The sequence below is a fragment of the Mobula hypostoma genome, chromosome 19, assembly GCF_963921235.1.
Source record: "Mobula hypostoma chromosome 19, sMobHyp1.1, whole genome shotgun sequence".
Lineage (NCBI taxonomy): Eukaryota > Metazoa > Chordata > Chondrichthyes > Myliobatiformes > Myliobatidae > Mobula > Mobula hypostoma.
Genome location: NC_086115.1, coordinates 37,455,617 through 37,471,375, shown reverse-complemented (window position 1 = coordinate 37,471,375; position 15,759 = coordinate 37,455,617). Strand labels below are relative to the sequence as shown.

General features: G+C 40.5%; 1 protein-coding gene across 2 annotated transcripts; it reads right to left on the bottom strand.

The window, feature by feature from the left end:
- Window positions 1–651: 651 nt before the first annotated feature.
- On the bottom strand, window positions 652–15,257 carry rbp4 (retinol binding protein 4, plasma). 2 transcript variants are annotated; one of them, XM_063071706.1, is made up of 6 exons: window positions 15,119–15,257; window positions 14,634–14,767; window positions 14,412–14,545; window positions 14,208–14,314; window positions 6,895–7,107; window positions 652–860 (listed from the first exon to the last, which is right to left on the bottom strand). In XM_063071706.1, exons 1-6 carry the CDS (start codon window positions 15,138–15,140, stop codon window positions 847–849), a joined length of 624 nt encoding a protein of 207 aa, XP_062927776.1. In that variant the 5' UTR covers window positions 15,141–15,257; the 3' UTR covers window positions 652–846. The 2 variants fall into 2 exon arrangements, with proteins under 2 accessions (XP_062927776.1, XP_062927777.1); XM_063071707.1 differs by lacking the exon at window positions 15,119–15,257 and adding an exon at window positions 14,934–15,085.
- Between the last annotated feature and the right edge of the window lie 502 nt (window positions 15,258–15,759).

The following is a 15,759-nucleotide window of genomic DNA, read 5'->3' as shown; positions in this document are numbered from 1 at the left end:
GCCGGGTCCTAAAGTCCACCACACTGAGACCGATTAAATAAGGGACTTGAACATACGTGTTTTTTGGTATCGGGGTGGGGGTGGAGGGGGAGTCTGAAATCTGAAAAATTCTGAATTCCGAATTGCAACTGGCCCCAAGGATTTCGGATAAGGGATTGTGGACCTGTATAAAGATAAATCAGTAGTGCAAAAAGAGAGCAATAAGTATGAGGTAGTATTTACGGGTTATTGAATGTTCAGAATTCTGATGGAGGAGGGGAAGAAGCTGTTCTTAAAATGTTGAGTGTGGGTCTTCAGGCTCTTGTATCTCTTCCCTGAGCACTGGGAGATTAACAATAAATGTTGTTGTATGTGTATTGTATTTGTGTTTTGGTGAATATTATTGTCTTTCTTATTAAATCTGTGTAAGCAGATGTCTGTTATAATATCATTACTGGAGGAATAATGCACAATTAAATGCTCTTCCTACAATTCCCATCACAATATCTAAGGACACATAGGATTGATAGGTGTATAAAGACTAAGTAGATTCTCCAATTCGACATCTCCATTGACATGTTGTAAGAATACAACAGGAACCTTTCTTCCTGTTGATCTAACTAATCTGTGATACTGACCCTAATTAAAATAGAAGTAAGACTTATACACAACTGTTTGTTATAACTTTATTTGATATATAATAACATGACAAAAGCAATGCATGACTGGAAGTCTACTTGCATTTAAAATGTTAGGCTTAGAAAAATACAGTATATTGGCATTGTGACTGAACCTGATCCACGTGTAGTGCTCCAGACCAATCCTCACAGCCACGATCATTGCCAAGGTGGCGTTATTCTAGTGGATCTATGGGCATGAACCTGCACAAGAAACAAAATTACATCATTTAGATATTGAAACCATAACTTCAACCATCTGTAGGATGAACATCAATGGATTAGAATGGCTTATTCTTAAAAAAGTGATAGTAATATCAGAATTGAAAGAAAATTTAAGAATACACAAAAGACACTAATAATATGACCGACTTTTCCATTTCATTCCAACAGACATTGTTTATGAAAATGGTTCACCTTGTAGAATATAGAAAACTTAACACATTAAACTCTGCTATTGAAACCTAATTCTTTGCTTCCTCCCTAATCATTGTTCAGCCAGGAAACTATAGATATTGGAGTGTATTGTCATTTGAATTGCAGGTGGGAATCTGCCAGTGCTTGAAGAATATATTTTACCCATTACACTGTGTGTTAGATTTAAAACAATGATTATATACACATATCTGACATTTTTAATACATCAAAGCAATTCTTTCACCTGTGCAGGGTAGCTTCAATGAAATATGGCTGTACTTCTCCTTTGAAATTTGACTTTAAAAACTTCTAAGTGAATTTATTAAACTATGTACATGTCACCTTGAGATTCATTTTCTTGCAAGCAATTACAGAAATACAATATAATTTATTTAAGAAGACTACAAATAACCAAGACTGACAAACAACCAATGTACAAAAGACAAATCATGTAAATAATAAATAAATAAACAACATTGAGAACATGAGTTGTTGAGTCCTTGAAAGTATGTTGTGGAGAAAGTTCGGTGTTGAGGCGAGTGAAGTTATTCATACTGGTTAAGGAGTCTGATGGTCGTAGGGTAATAATTGTTCTTTAACTTGATGGTTTGGGACCTAAGGCTCCTGTACCTCTTGCCAGAGGGCAGAAGTAAGAAGACAGCATGGGGTCCTTGATGATGGATGCTGCTTTCTTGTGGCAGAACTCTGTAAGTGCTGGCACAGACATATGCAGCCAACAGCATGCGCCACAAGGCTGCCTGTACTGCCAGTTATACTTGTACTACACCAGTGGACTTCCCATGGAGGCTAATGGAATAGGCTGACTCTGCAGGCTTCCCAGCTCATGGATTGCCTAGTAAACCTGTGCCAGGTCAACCCTGAAACAAGAACAGCAATCAATAGGAAGAAATGTATACCTAGACAATGGCAAGGAGATCTCTTTATTTGACTCAGTTTGGTCAATGTAAATGTATTTAATTATTAAGTATGTGCTTTGTTTCCCATCTTAGTTTTTTGAATAATCCGATTTTTTTTTTAAGTTTGATTTTTTTCATACACCTCCTTGGTGTTTTTGAATGTTTGTGAACATCTTTTGGATCTTGGTGATATTGTGGTCTAGGGTTTCTTTGGAAGTCAAAAACGAGGCACAAAACTTGTTGCCTACAGCCGCATTATTAAGTTTTACAAGAATGAAGAAAGTACAATGGAAGAAGAGCCGAGAGAACAAAGAAAAGACAAAGAAATAAAACAAATATGGCCATCTCATACTCAAGACTACTAAGATGGCGACGCACTCAGTTGCAAAAACCTCTCTGGGTCCAATCAAGGGTGCAGTTATTCTTCCTTTACTTTTTTTTATGATCACAAGACACTGAACATCAAGTACTATAAGTCAACCCCACTATCGAGTTGCTCGATAGTGGTGGAGCTGGACTCGTAGTGTACCATGTTCCAGCCTGCTACACTGCGACAGAGGCAGTGCACAGTCTAACCGATGGTGCAGATGATTGTCTTGGATGTTCTTCATGTGATTGTGGTAACATAGAATGACACAAGTCTGATTCGCTGGTTCATTTGCGAGACCCACATGGGGGGAGCTGCGTGTCCTTGCATGTACCAGGCTCTCAAGCCGCAGGGCTGCCTGTTGCAGCCGCCCAGGTGAGGTGACACCAGAGGTGGTGTGGGGAGAGCAGAGCGTCTGGAGTCCTTGTTGGATTGAGGCTGGCCCCCCCCCCCCCCCGTTGGTGCTGCCCTCCAGTGTTTGCTTGGTGCGAAACGAGCTGGAATGCATCCACCCACGGCTGCAGTAGTGTGTGATGAGAACTGCCGCACGCTTGCTCTTGCAGAAATGTGGCTCCAGGCCAACACCTCATGCACCACCAATCTACAGGCCACGACACTGAGGGACTCGGGGTGTATTATTATTTTTATTTGTGACCATATGTTTTTCTGCTATCATAATTATTTGTGCTATTTGTGCCTCGTGCTGTTTGATTTTTGTACTATGTTTTTCACCTCTGCCCCAGAGAAACTCTGCTTCATTTGGCTGTATTCATGTGTATGGATGAATTACAATTAAACTTAAACTTGAAGACTACAGATAGCAAGACACTCCAATGATAACAATTAACCTATGAAATAGACTGGTTCAAGTGGAATGACATCTGCTACTGACAAACTTCCAGAAAAATGCAGAAGGAACTGTACCATAATTATTGGAATATTCACTGAGCAATTACTTGTATATAACTGATTATATAAAAATACACGCAATAGGGAGGTTAAACTACAAGAAAAACAAAAAACTCTACATGTTAATCCAACACATTGTAGATCAGGGGTTCCTAATCTGGGGATCTACAAACCCCTCAGTTAATGGTAGGGGTCCATGGCATAAAAAACGTTAGGAGCCACTGTCACAGATGTTCACAATCATTCAGTTTAAAGAATAAATGTATTAGTTGCAAAGCTGGGGAGTAGGACTTCGCTAGTTGTCAAAGCCATTCTATGGTGGAAATTGCCCTGCACTGGATCATGATGTATCGCATGATGTGCAAGATTGCAATGTCAAAGGTTAAGGAAACTTGCAATTTCAGGGTCAAAAGAAAATTTGCCCCATTACTGTTCACTTCCCAATGCACTATTTAAGGGGATTCAAGAGCTATTATGTGTTTTGAGGTGAAGTGTTTTAAGTTAAGTGGGGTTAGTTGGGTCAAGACAGACATTATTCAATGCCAACTTCAGATTCATACTTGTTAAACTAACTGGTATATGCTTGATTTAATATCATTTGTAATTAACTAAAACAACAGAAATGATAAATCAAAACCTGCAGATTTAGGAAATCTAACATCAAACAGACAATGTTGTAAATACTCAGCAGGTCAGGCTGCATCTGTGGAAAGAGTGAGTTACTATTCAGATCATAGACCTTCCATTTCCTTTTCCTACCGCAGATGCTGAATATTTCCAACATTTTCTGTTTTACTTAAAATAAGCAGCAATTTTGGAAGCAGGGATACAGAGTGTGTGGAGCAAGAGAGATTCTCTACAATACCAGCTGAGCTACAGTGCCACCAGAGGGTGGAATTACAACACTGCAAAGTTCTACAGACAGTTTTCACCAGAAATGTGATGAAAGGAACTTAAGTCTGAGAAATGTTGTCAACAGGTACCGAGTTTTTATTGAAAGGAAATACGTGGATCAAGAATGATTTTATGTATTACTGATCATGTCTCGCCTTTTCCATTTGAAAATGGCCAAGCACATAGATACCACACTTCAGTTTTCAGAATTTAGCAAAAATGTAAAATAATCATGGAATAAATACGATTTGTATTTTGGTACTGTGATTGACTATAAGTTTCCAAGACACTACCTCAACTGTATTTGCTTCTGCAAACAAATTTCATTGTCAAGTGAATCTTTGAACAATAGTGCTAAAGGAACAAGCAACAACATCAATCATGCATATCTCCAGATAGTCATAAACAACACCAGAGGGAAAAAGCCAAGGGTAAGGGTACATTTGTCATACTCCAGAGAATTTCCTTCCTGAATTCACGGTATTACTTTGAGGAAGGGAAGGATTAGATTGATCTTGGAGTAGGTTAAAAGGTTGGCACAGCATTGTGGGCCAAAGGGCCTGTATTGCGTTGCACTGTTCTGTTGTTACATTTGAAATAGTACACCACATTTGTAACAATTCTATTTAAATTGTTTCATAAAGTATCTAACAAGGCAGCAGTGGGGAATTCAAGAGTCCTTTCGCACTATGGAGATTATCCAATTGTTTGAAAACCTTTCCAAGAAAAAACTAATTTGGGAAGTATTACGGAAGAAGATTTTCCATAAGTTTGCTAGCATTGAGAAGAAAGCTCCAGAGCTTGAGAGGCCTGGAACAGACCTCAGATTGTAGGCCACTGATGAAGGCCAGAGCAGACCATGTGTACATTGGGGCTGGAAAATAGGATAGACAGAGTCATTTCAGTTGATAAATAGATTTCACTTGAAGACTGGAGTTAATTATAAGTCAAGTGATCAGGAAATACGGGAGTTAATAAGTAAGTGATGGCTGGAGAAAGGACATGCAATGCTGCCGCTGAGATTGGATAAAAGTCTTCTCATTAAAATAAGGAGAATAAGCATATGAAAGGAAGATTGAGAAATCAGTGAGAAACTATGTAGAGCCAGTGGAAGTGCGAGTATTGTCTGAGAAGGGGAGAAGCAGAAATCCCACCTTTCCCAGAAGTTCTGGGAGTCTCCCACATTTTGATAGCGGCTTCCTGACGCCCACAAATTATATACAATATCCCAGAAATCGATTTTTTGAGAGCGAACGAGTGGGAGGGAGGGCGAGAGAGAGAGACACACATAGAGGGAGAGAGAACGAGTGACAGACATAGTGAGGGAGTGACAGAGAGAGCATCCTGATTGGTCTCTTGTTGTGCTAAGTAGACCTATCAGTTTTATCGGTGGGTGGGCTTTACAGTCGACCTCTCTCTCTCTTTCATTGTCCATCAGTTCAGTTTAGTGTCCTGCAGCACCATGGCAAAGTGTTCCAAAAAAAAGAAAATATAAAACATACTTCACCCCAGACTACACTAAAGGGGTCAAAAATAATGACTGTGTTGCTCGCAACAGCGAGTTTTCTATTGCCCATGGTGGGTTAAATGACTGTAAAAGACATGTTGAGGTGAGTTTAACTGGTATCATTCATTCATTAGCATAGCTAACGTTATTTAAACTAGCTGACCAGCTGCTAAGGAGCTACTGTATTGATGTCCTACGTGATGAGGCCAAACTCCCTGTAGACTTGCTTAAAGTTGTAATAGAATAAAAAGATGACTCCATGATAATATAAATACGTATTTTAATGTCACATTTTCTGCATAAGACAATATAATAAGGATACGCCTTATGGTTTTATTTCTTTTAGGGACCACAACATATTAGGCAGGCTAAGCGCAGGGAATTCTGCTCAAGTATTTTGACTTTGACAGAGAGATTTCCAAATGTGATCAAAGCAGCTGCAAGAGAACAGCTCCACTTGGAAGTCCTGGATTATGTCTCAACTAACCTTGAAGGACTGGTGTCAAACTACAAAAGTTTGCCAGTTGATGAGTTCTGGGGGAAGCTGTCCAAAGTAAAATCTGTGAGCACAGGGCAGTTGAGATTCAAAGAGCTCTGCCAGTTGATGAAGCTGCTTTTGGTGCTGCCAAATTCTAATTGTGATGTAGAAAGGGCATTCAGCATGGTGCATCACATTAAGACAGAATTCAGAAGTCAGCTGTCTTAAAAAACACTTGTGAATCTGATGTCTTACAAAATTAACAAATTCATTGACACAGACTGCTATGAGGTTGAGACTTCTGGTTGAGACCTCCCTGAAATGAGTTTTTGCAGGGTGGGATGTCTGGGAGAGGTAAGGAAGAACAAAGTTGGTGCAATTTGTTGCCATTTTCTTGTCATGAGACAGAGATACTGGGTTAGGAAATCTCTTCCAAGGTGCAAGTGATCAAGACCCTGAAGGTTGTAGAGAAAATTTTACCCCATTAGGTGGTGTCTTTAAACTGATATGGATGCTATAGCATATCAGTGACAATCTTACAATTACAGACGGGAAGGATTTGTAGTAAAATATGGTGTAACAGGAAGCTATCACAGGTCAGTGATCTCAGCGGAATACTTCTTAGTGTTAAAGAGACGTCTATATCAGAATTCTATGCAAATATTTTACATGAGAATCCCCACTAAAATAATATCATTCTGTACTCACATTGGCACACAAAACTTGTGTAATGATTTTCATTCATTTACCTGTTTGAGGAACACGCTTGTATTTGTATGCCAGGCAGAGATGTTCCTGCCATTTTCTGACAACGCGCTGTGTTTTATGGGTCAGTCCTACTGGATCGCGCGAGAAGATGAATGAGTAGCTGTCCGCACATGTCCTATTTTCATATAGCTTTCGGCAGGTATACGTAATGGCATAATTATCATAATCTGTGTCAATAATCCAGTGATCATCATCTGAAAGAAAGAAAGATTCCAATGTATTCTGTATCCCAATGAACAATCCTGTAATCCAAGAGAAGTATATTCCATTTAACAATTGTTAACTATTCCAGAGTTCCCCTGCCCAGTATCCTTTCTATTGTTCTTCATGAACATAAACTCATGCAAATTCTATTGTACATGCCTTAAATGTACCAAATGCTGTTTATCCCTGATCTTTGTGCTTCTTGACCATCACTGCAACCCAACCTTAGTTATAAGATTCTCAACCTTGTTTTCAAATTTCTCTTGATCTCACTCCTTCAAATCTCTGTAATCTTATTTGCTCCTACAATCAAGATGAATGTGTTGCTGCAATCCTTGTGATTTTTTTTCATTAAGTTGTAAGGTCCTATTTAAATAAAGCCTGTTGCCAATTGTACACAATCTGCACTATTCTGCTTCACATACTAAAGACTATAGAGCTAGACCAGTTACTTCGTTTGGTCATGGACTACTAGCAGAGCATAACCCTCAGAGGTCCACCACTCCATACACACAACTGCATGTTCAAGAACCCATTCTGTCTGCAAAAGGATAAATTCTCCATTGCAAACATTCATGAGGGAACACTATTTCCACCTCCCTAATTGATCCACCCATATAAATTTAAATATTCCTTTCTCTGCTCAGACCAAAAAAAATTGAAACAGAAGTAAAATGTAAAATGTCAGGAGAGAAAACAAGGAAAAATAAACACCATAGACACTCAAGGCACTGCAGATGCTGGAATCTGGAGCAACTACCAAATGTTGTAGGACTTCAATGGGTCAGGTAGCATCTTTAGAGGGAGACAGGTAGATTCAGGTCAAGATGAATGATTTGTAATATCTTGATTTGGGATGTTCCATATCCTTCTGCATTCTACGCCCTTAAATCAAGCAAAATCTCCTCCTCCCTGTACATATTCCTGGATGATGGAATAGATGGTTTTCTTGCAAAGTTTACAGATGATATGAAGATAGGTGGAGGGGCAGGCTGTTTTGAGGAAATAGAAGAGCTACAAAAGGACTTAGACAGATTAGGAAAATGGGCAAAAAAAGTGGCAGATGGAATAGCGTGTTGGGAAGTGTATGACTTTCGTAGAAGAAATAGGAGGGTAGGATATTTTCTAAGTGGAAAGATAATTCAAAACTCTGAGGCACAAAGTCTCAGATTGGGCCTCCAATTGGGAGTCCTTGTGCAGGATTCCCTAAAGGTTAATTTGCAGGTTGAGTTTGTGGTGAGGAAAGCAAATGCAATGTTAGCATTCATTTCAAGAGGACTAGAATTTTAAAGCAAGGATGTAATGTTGAGGCTTGCGTATTGTGAGCAGCTTTGGGCCCATTAGCTTAGAAAGGATGTGCTGACGCTGGAAAAGGGTTCAAAGGAGGTTCATGAAAATGATTCCAGGATTGAATAGCTTGTCATATAAAGAGCATTTAATGGCTCCGGGCCTGAATCTACAGAGAAGATTCACTAGAATGATTCCGGGAATGAGAGGGTTAACATATGAGGAACGTTTGTCCGCTCTTGGACTGTATTCCTTGGAGTTTAGAAGAATGAGGGGAGATCTCATAGAAACATTTCGAATGTTAAAAGGCATGGACAGAGTGGATGTGGCAAAGTTGTTTCCCATGATGGGGGAGTCTAGTACGAGAGGCATGACTTCAGGATGAAGGGCGCCCTTTCAGAACAGAAATGCGAAAAAATTTTTTTAGTCAGAGGGTGGTGAATCTATGGAATTTGTTGCCACGGGCAGCAGTGGAGGCCAAGTCATTGGGCGTATTTAAGGCAGAGATTGATAGGTATCTGAGTAGCCAGGGCATCAAAGGTTATGGTGAGAAGGCGGGGCAGTGGGACTAAATAGGATAAAATGGATCAGCTCATGATAAAATGGCGGAGCAGACTCGATGGGCCGAATGGCCTACTTCTGCTCCTTTGTCTTATAGTCTTATGTATTTACTAGAATTCAGAAGAATGAAGGGTGTCCTCATTGAAACCTATCAAATGTTGAAAGGCCTTGATAGAGTGGATGTGGAGGATGTTTCCTATGGTGGGAGAGTCTAAAACCAGAGGACACAGCCTCAGAATAGAGGGGTGTCCTTTTAGAACAGAGATGAGCAGGAATTTCTTTAGCAAGAGAGTGATGGATCTGTGGAATTCTTTACCTTATGGTCTAATTGGTTTGCCCAATTTGAGTTTACTGTTCTGACAGGAGTTGAAAATGTTTTATGTTTTATGCTGTTATTTTTTTTATTTTTATTTTTTTTAAATATAATTTTTATTGAATTTTCAAAAAGAATACATGAAAAAAAAGAATCTACCCTCCCCCCTCCCCTTAACCCTCCCCCCCATATATAGTCCTACCTAAAAAGAAAGAAAAAGAAAAAAAAAGAAAAGAACCGCCTGGGTATTGGAAGGTTTCCACATGCTCCATGGGATTCAAAATGAATTTGGTATAATTATTCGTTACTTTCCCCAAGTGACCAAAGTCTTTATCGGAGCACTTAAATATGCCATCCTATCTTTTGTAAATAAGGGCGCCAAATATTCAAAAATGTTACATATTTATCTCTTAAATTATAAGTAATTTTTTCAAGTGGAATAGAACTAGCCATTTCATTATTCCAACGATCCATACTTAAATACGAATCAGATTTCCAAGTAACTGCTATAGTCTTCTTAGCTACTGCCAATGCAATTTTTATAAATTCTTTCTGATATTTATTCAAGTTTCGGTTTTATCCCTTCAATATCACCTAATAAAAATAATACAGGGTTATGTGGAAGTTGAATTGCAGTAATTTGTTCCAGTAAGATTCTTAAGTTTATCCAAAAGGGTTGGATTTTAAAACAAGACCAAGTAGAATGTAAAAAAGTACCAATTTCTTGATTACACCGAAAACATTTATCAGAAAAATTTGAATTTAATCTATTTATTTTTTGCGGTGTAATATATAATTGATGTAAAAAATTATATTGTACTAATCTAAGTCGAACATTTATTGTATTTGTTATACTGTCAAGACAAAGTCTTGACCAATTTGTTTCATCAATAATAATATTCAGATCTGTTTCCCATTTTTGCTTTGACTTATGGGTTCCTTGTTTAATTGTCTGGTCTTGAATCAAATTATACATACAAGAAATAAATATTTTAATTTTCCCTTTTTGAATTAAAATTTCAATTTCATTAGGTTTTGGCAAAAACATTGTTTGACCCAGCTTACCTTTTAAGTAAGCCCTTAATTGAAAGTAACAAAAGAAAGTATTATTAGATATGTTATATTTATCCTTTAATTGTTCAAATGACATCAATATACCTTGTTCAAAACAATCTCCTATAAATTTAATCCCTTTTTGGTACCAATTATATATGCTGTTATTTAGATCACTGAGATGGTCTAACATGAAGACAAAAGTTACTATTGTATGAGTGGTAATTGCTAAGTTTGTGGCCTAAGGTAGAAGGAGTCAATTTTGGAAAACCTAGCACATTTATATTTCAACATAGTCCCCTCCTACATGTACACACTTAGTCCAGCGGTCATGGAGCATACGGATCCCTTCTTTGTAGAAGTGGTCCACAGCAGGGGTGATTGATAAGTTTGTGCCCTAAGGGTAGAAGGAGATGAGTTATTAACTTCAAACTTTCTGCATAATCACTCAAAGAATTGAACTGCATGTGCATGTAACAAGAGCATCCTGTACCTCCAGGTGGTCCACAGCAGGGGTGATTGATAAGTTCGTGGCCTAAGGTAGAAGGAGATGAGTTATGCAGCTCTTGTTACATGCACGTGCAGTTCAACTCTTTGAGTGAAAATGCAGAAAGTTTGAAGTTAATAACTCATCTCCTCCTACCTTAGGCCACGTCAATCACCCCTGCTGTGGACCACTTTCTGGAGGTCCAAGATGCCGACTTCTACAAAGAAGGGATCCATATGCTCCACAACAGCTGGACTAAGTGTGTAAATGTAGGAAAAATGAATGTGCTAGGTTTTGTAAAATTGACTCCTTCTACCTTAGGCCATGAACTTATCAATCACCCCTCGTAAATGTCACCGACAATTTGTCCTGGTCCGGGGACATTAAGGCAAAGAAAGCACACTGATGTCACTATTCCATCAGGAAACTAAGGAGATTCAGTGTGTACCTAATGACTCTTACCAATTCTCACAGATGCACCAATAAAGCATCCTATTCAGATGCGTCATGGATTGATATGACAACTGCTACATCCAAGACCACAAGAAATTACAGAGAGTTGTGAACACAGCTCAATTTGAAACACAAACTAGCCCCCTCTCATTGATACTGCTACACTTCTGCTTCGGAAAGCCAACGTAATCAAAAACCCAGCCCACCCCTCTCCCTTCAGGCAGGAGGAAAGGTTTGACAGTAGGAACCACCAGACTTAAGACAGCGTCTATCCCCCTGTTGTCAGACTCTTGAATGGTCCTTTCATCTGCTGACATGATCTCCCAATCTACCTTGTTGAGGTCCACTTACAACTTATTCATCTAACTGCACTTCACTTTTTCTACAGAGTATAGAGATCTACAACACAATATTCCACATTCTGTGTTTCTTTCTACTTCTTTGATGCACTTATGTATTACATAATCTGACTGGATGGCATGCAACAATTGAAATGGTTTATTATTGCCATATGTACCAAGATGCAGTGAAAAGCTTGTCTTGCATACTGTTCATAAACATCAGAGCATTACGCAGTACATTGAGGTAGAACAATGTAAAAGAATGACAGAATGCAGGCGAAAGTGTAACAGTTGCAGAGAAAGTGCAATGCAAATAAACAATAAGGTGCAAGATCATAATGATGTAGATTGTGAGGTCAAGAGTTCATCTTATCGCACTTATCAAAAAACAATTGTTTTTCACTGTATTTCAGTACATGTGACACTAATAGACCAATGCTTAAAAAATTTTAGCTTCTGGTTTAGGGCACATTGCCAGAACTTCAGGCAAAGAGTTCTGGCTGGCCTGGATGTCATTCAACTCCAGAGGGTAGATTTATGAGGATGTTACTGGGACTGATGGGCTTGCGTTATAAGGAGAGGCTGGATAGGCTAGAGCTTTCTTCCCGTGAGTACTGGAGGTTGAGGAGTGACATTATAGAAGGTAATAAAATTATGAGGAGCACAGCTAAGGCGAATAGCCAAAGTCTTTCCCCTAGAGTGGAGCAGTTTGAAACAAGAGAGCATAGGTTTAGAAAGAGAGGGGAAAGATTTAAAAGGAACCAGAGCGACAACTTTTTCCACACAGAGAGTGGTGGGTGCATGGATCCAGCTGCTGCAGAAGTGTAAGAGACGGACACAATTACGAGGTTTGGACAGTTACAGATATAAAGATATGGACCAAATACAGGCAAATAGGATTAGCCCAGGTAGGCAGGTGAGCAGGGCTTCATGGGGACGCAGGGTCTGTTCCTGGGCTGCGTAAGTCTAGGAATTTAAGTGCAGGATGTTCTAACTCCCTGCAAATATGTAGAGTTCGAGACAGCTTTAAAGTGGCTACAGTTGGTCCATTTCCCAGGAAAGACAAGATCACTGGATTAAATGATTATAGGCCAATTGCTCTGATTTCAATAGTTATGAAAATCTTTGTGTGTCTTATGTTGGCTTACCTTAAATCCATTACTGATCCCTTTTCCTTGACCCACCACGGTTTGCTTGTAGACCAAATTGCTCCTTGAGGATGCAGTTAACTTGTGCCTTCATTACATTCTTCAACATTTGGACACCCCCAACACCTATATGAAGATCTTGTTTTGTGGATTTTAGCTCTGCCTTCAACATTATTGCTCCAGAGTTGCTCTACAGCAAGCTGATCTAGCTAGCTGTACCCTAAAGTAATACAGTGGAATACAACCTTCCTGACAGGAAGGAAGCAGTATGAAAGGCTGGGCTCCTATTTGTCTGATCCAATGTCTATAAGGACAGCTCTCCCCAAGGCTGTGTTCTTTCATCCCCTCCTGTTCTTACTATATACAAATGACTGTACCTCTACAGACAAATTCATTAAGATCCTAAAGTTCATGGGTGATATAACTGTAGTTGGTCTCATCTCTAATAATGATGTGATCTGCTGTCAGTGGTAGATTTGCAGCACTGCGTGCTCATAATAACCTTAAGCTTAATGCAATCAAGACAGTGAAAATCAGGAATGACTTCTGCCAAAAAAAAAACTCCTACCTACCTCCCCCCCCTCAAATTAACGGTCAGGCTGTGTCTGTGTTTGAGTCATTCAAATTCTTGGAGACTACCATTACCAATTGAAGTGGGACCAGCACGTCACTAGGAACAGAGATTGTTCTTCCTACACCAGCTTAGGAAACTCAACATCTCAGGGCGTATCCTGATGAGTTTTCACTCAGTCATTATGGAGTGTTGTGATCATCTCTGTCACCGTTTGGTTTCCCGCCACCTCCGCCCTCTCCAGGTCCAAGTTACAGCAAGCGGTTCACTCAGCGGAGATCACTGGATGCCAGCTACCAACAATAAAAAACCTGTTCATCACCAGAGTGAAGAAGAGAGCTGAAAATTTTACTGCTGACTCCCTCCCACCCTCGCAGTCACCTCTTCACCAAATTGCAATCAGGGAGATGCTACACGTCCATCACCACCAGGACTGCACATCATCTCAAAAGCATCTTTCCAGTAGCTATCCTGCTTCTCAACAAAACATACTCAGGTGTAATACCCTAAATATCCCTGCACAACATCTGTTCCATGGTCTTTACTGCTAACTTTGTTCTGTTGATAATAATTGATTCTGTTCGTATGTTCACAATTAGTTGTTTGTTTGTCGATATTTGCACGTGACCACTCTGCTCATGGATGTTTGCACTAATGTCCTGAATATCGTTGGTTGCTATTGTGTTGTCTGTTATGGTACTATATTGTCCTGTGCTTTATGCTTGGCACTGAACCACAATCAATTCTGGTATGGTTCACATACTGGTAATGAAGTGATGCTGATTCTCGTTTCCAGTTTGACTTGCACTGGGTCGTGGTGTGGTCTCTCCCCCGACCCCCACCCCCACCCACGTCCATCCGACACCGGTTACTCACTGCCTTTCTGGAGGTACTCGGCTGCTCCCCAGTACTTCAGTTTGAATTTGGCAGGGTTGGCCGTGTTGTTGAAGGTCCCCATCATTTCGGCGCACACAATCCAATCTCTAGAAGTTCATGAGAGAGAGAGAGAGAGAAAAAAGAAGGCAGTCAGAACCGAGTGTGGGATTGGGCTTGAGTAAATGCTGTGTCGCAAACACTCACGGTAGTAAAGTGACTAGCCCGGTCGCTTTGGCAATCATGGTCTCATTTTCGATCTTGAAGTCGGCGTGAATGTTACTCTCGAGGAACAGACCCTCGGGATCTTTCTTTGCGAAGGCGTACCATTTTCCGGTGTACTGCGAGAGAGTAAGGGGAGGGCGGTTAGGGCTGGAGGTCACCTCCTGGTCTCCTGCTCACCCCAGGCTCGCCGAGACACGGACTTACCCGGGTCTTGTTGAAGTTTTCCTTCACTTGGAAGTTGTCCACTACGCAGTCGGACCTGGCGGAGCAGCTGGACATGGAAACCAGTGCTGCCAGAAGCACGGGGATCGCACACCGCAACATCGTCCGCGGGCTCCCTGCGGAGAGGAGTCACATATTACACGTTATGAAGCAGACCCTCCCGGCCTTTGCAAAGGATCTGATTCAAACTGCTGACGGTGTCCTGGTAAATACCAAAGTCAGGTCACATTTACCGTGTAGTATAAATCTCAACAACCGCTCAGATTCTAATCAAGCGTTTACCTTTAGCCAGATGTGAATAAAGCGCTTTGAGAAATTCTTCGAAGTGATGGTTCCCTCTGTGCAACTATATGCAAAAACCACCCTCACCCACAACTCGTGTCATCTGTCTTTCGTAATCAGCCGTTCCCTCCCCCACCCAAACTGGGTAAAGCATTGGAATGTAAATCATTGACAGAAACAGTTACCCAACAGCGGGATTGATCGCATCTCTTTTCCCAGTTAACCCTCCAGGCGCAGCGCGCTTTGTCTATTTCACCACCACCCAAGGGCGGGCGGACACATTCACGGAAAAATTCTCAACACTGATGTTAGATTGCACAGTAACGTGTGTATTGCTCAAGACTTCCAGCGTCTGCAGAATCTCTTGTGCTGCATGCACACCAGAAAAGATAGATTGTTTATTCCCCTCCGTGGATATGCACTCAAAATACCGGAGGAAATCAGCAAGTCGGGCAGCGTCTATGCCATTTCGGGCGAGACCTTTCATCCATTGATGCTGCCTGATCTGTTGAGTTCCTCCAGTGTTTTGTGTGTGTTACACTGGATTTCCAGCATCTGCAGAATCCCTTGAGTACATGTTGAGTTCCCCGTGCGTGTGTGCGTGTGCGTGTGCAGGCAGCCCATTTTCCTCGCCACATTTGCCAAGTATTCCCTAAAGACGAGGAGGGGCTGGATCCTTGACAGTACGCAGATGCCCTTCAAATACTTGGGATGGTTTAATGTTTCCTCCCCCAGTATAGTCACTTTTCCTTTACATAATTCTTCCCATTCTACAATAAGGGACACTAATGTTTACAGCTAGAGGCTCATGTAGTGATCACAAATG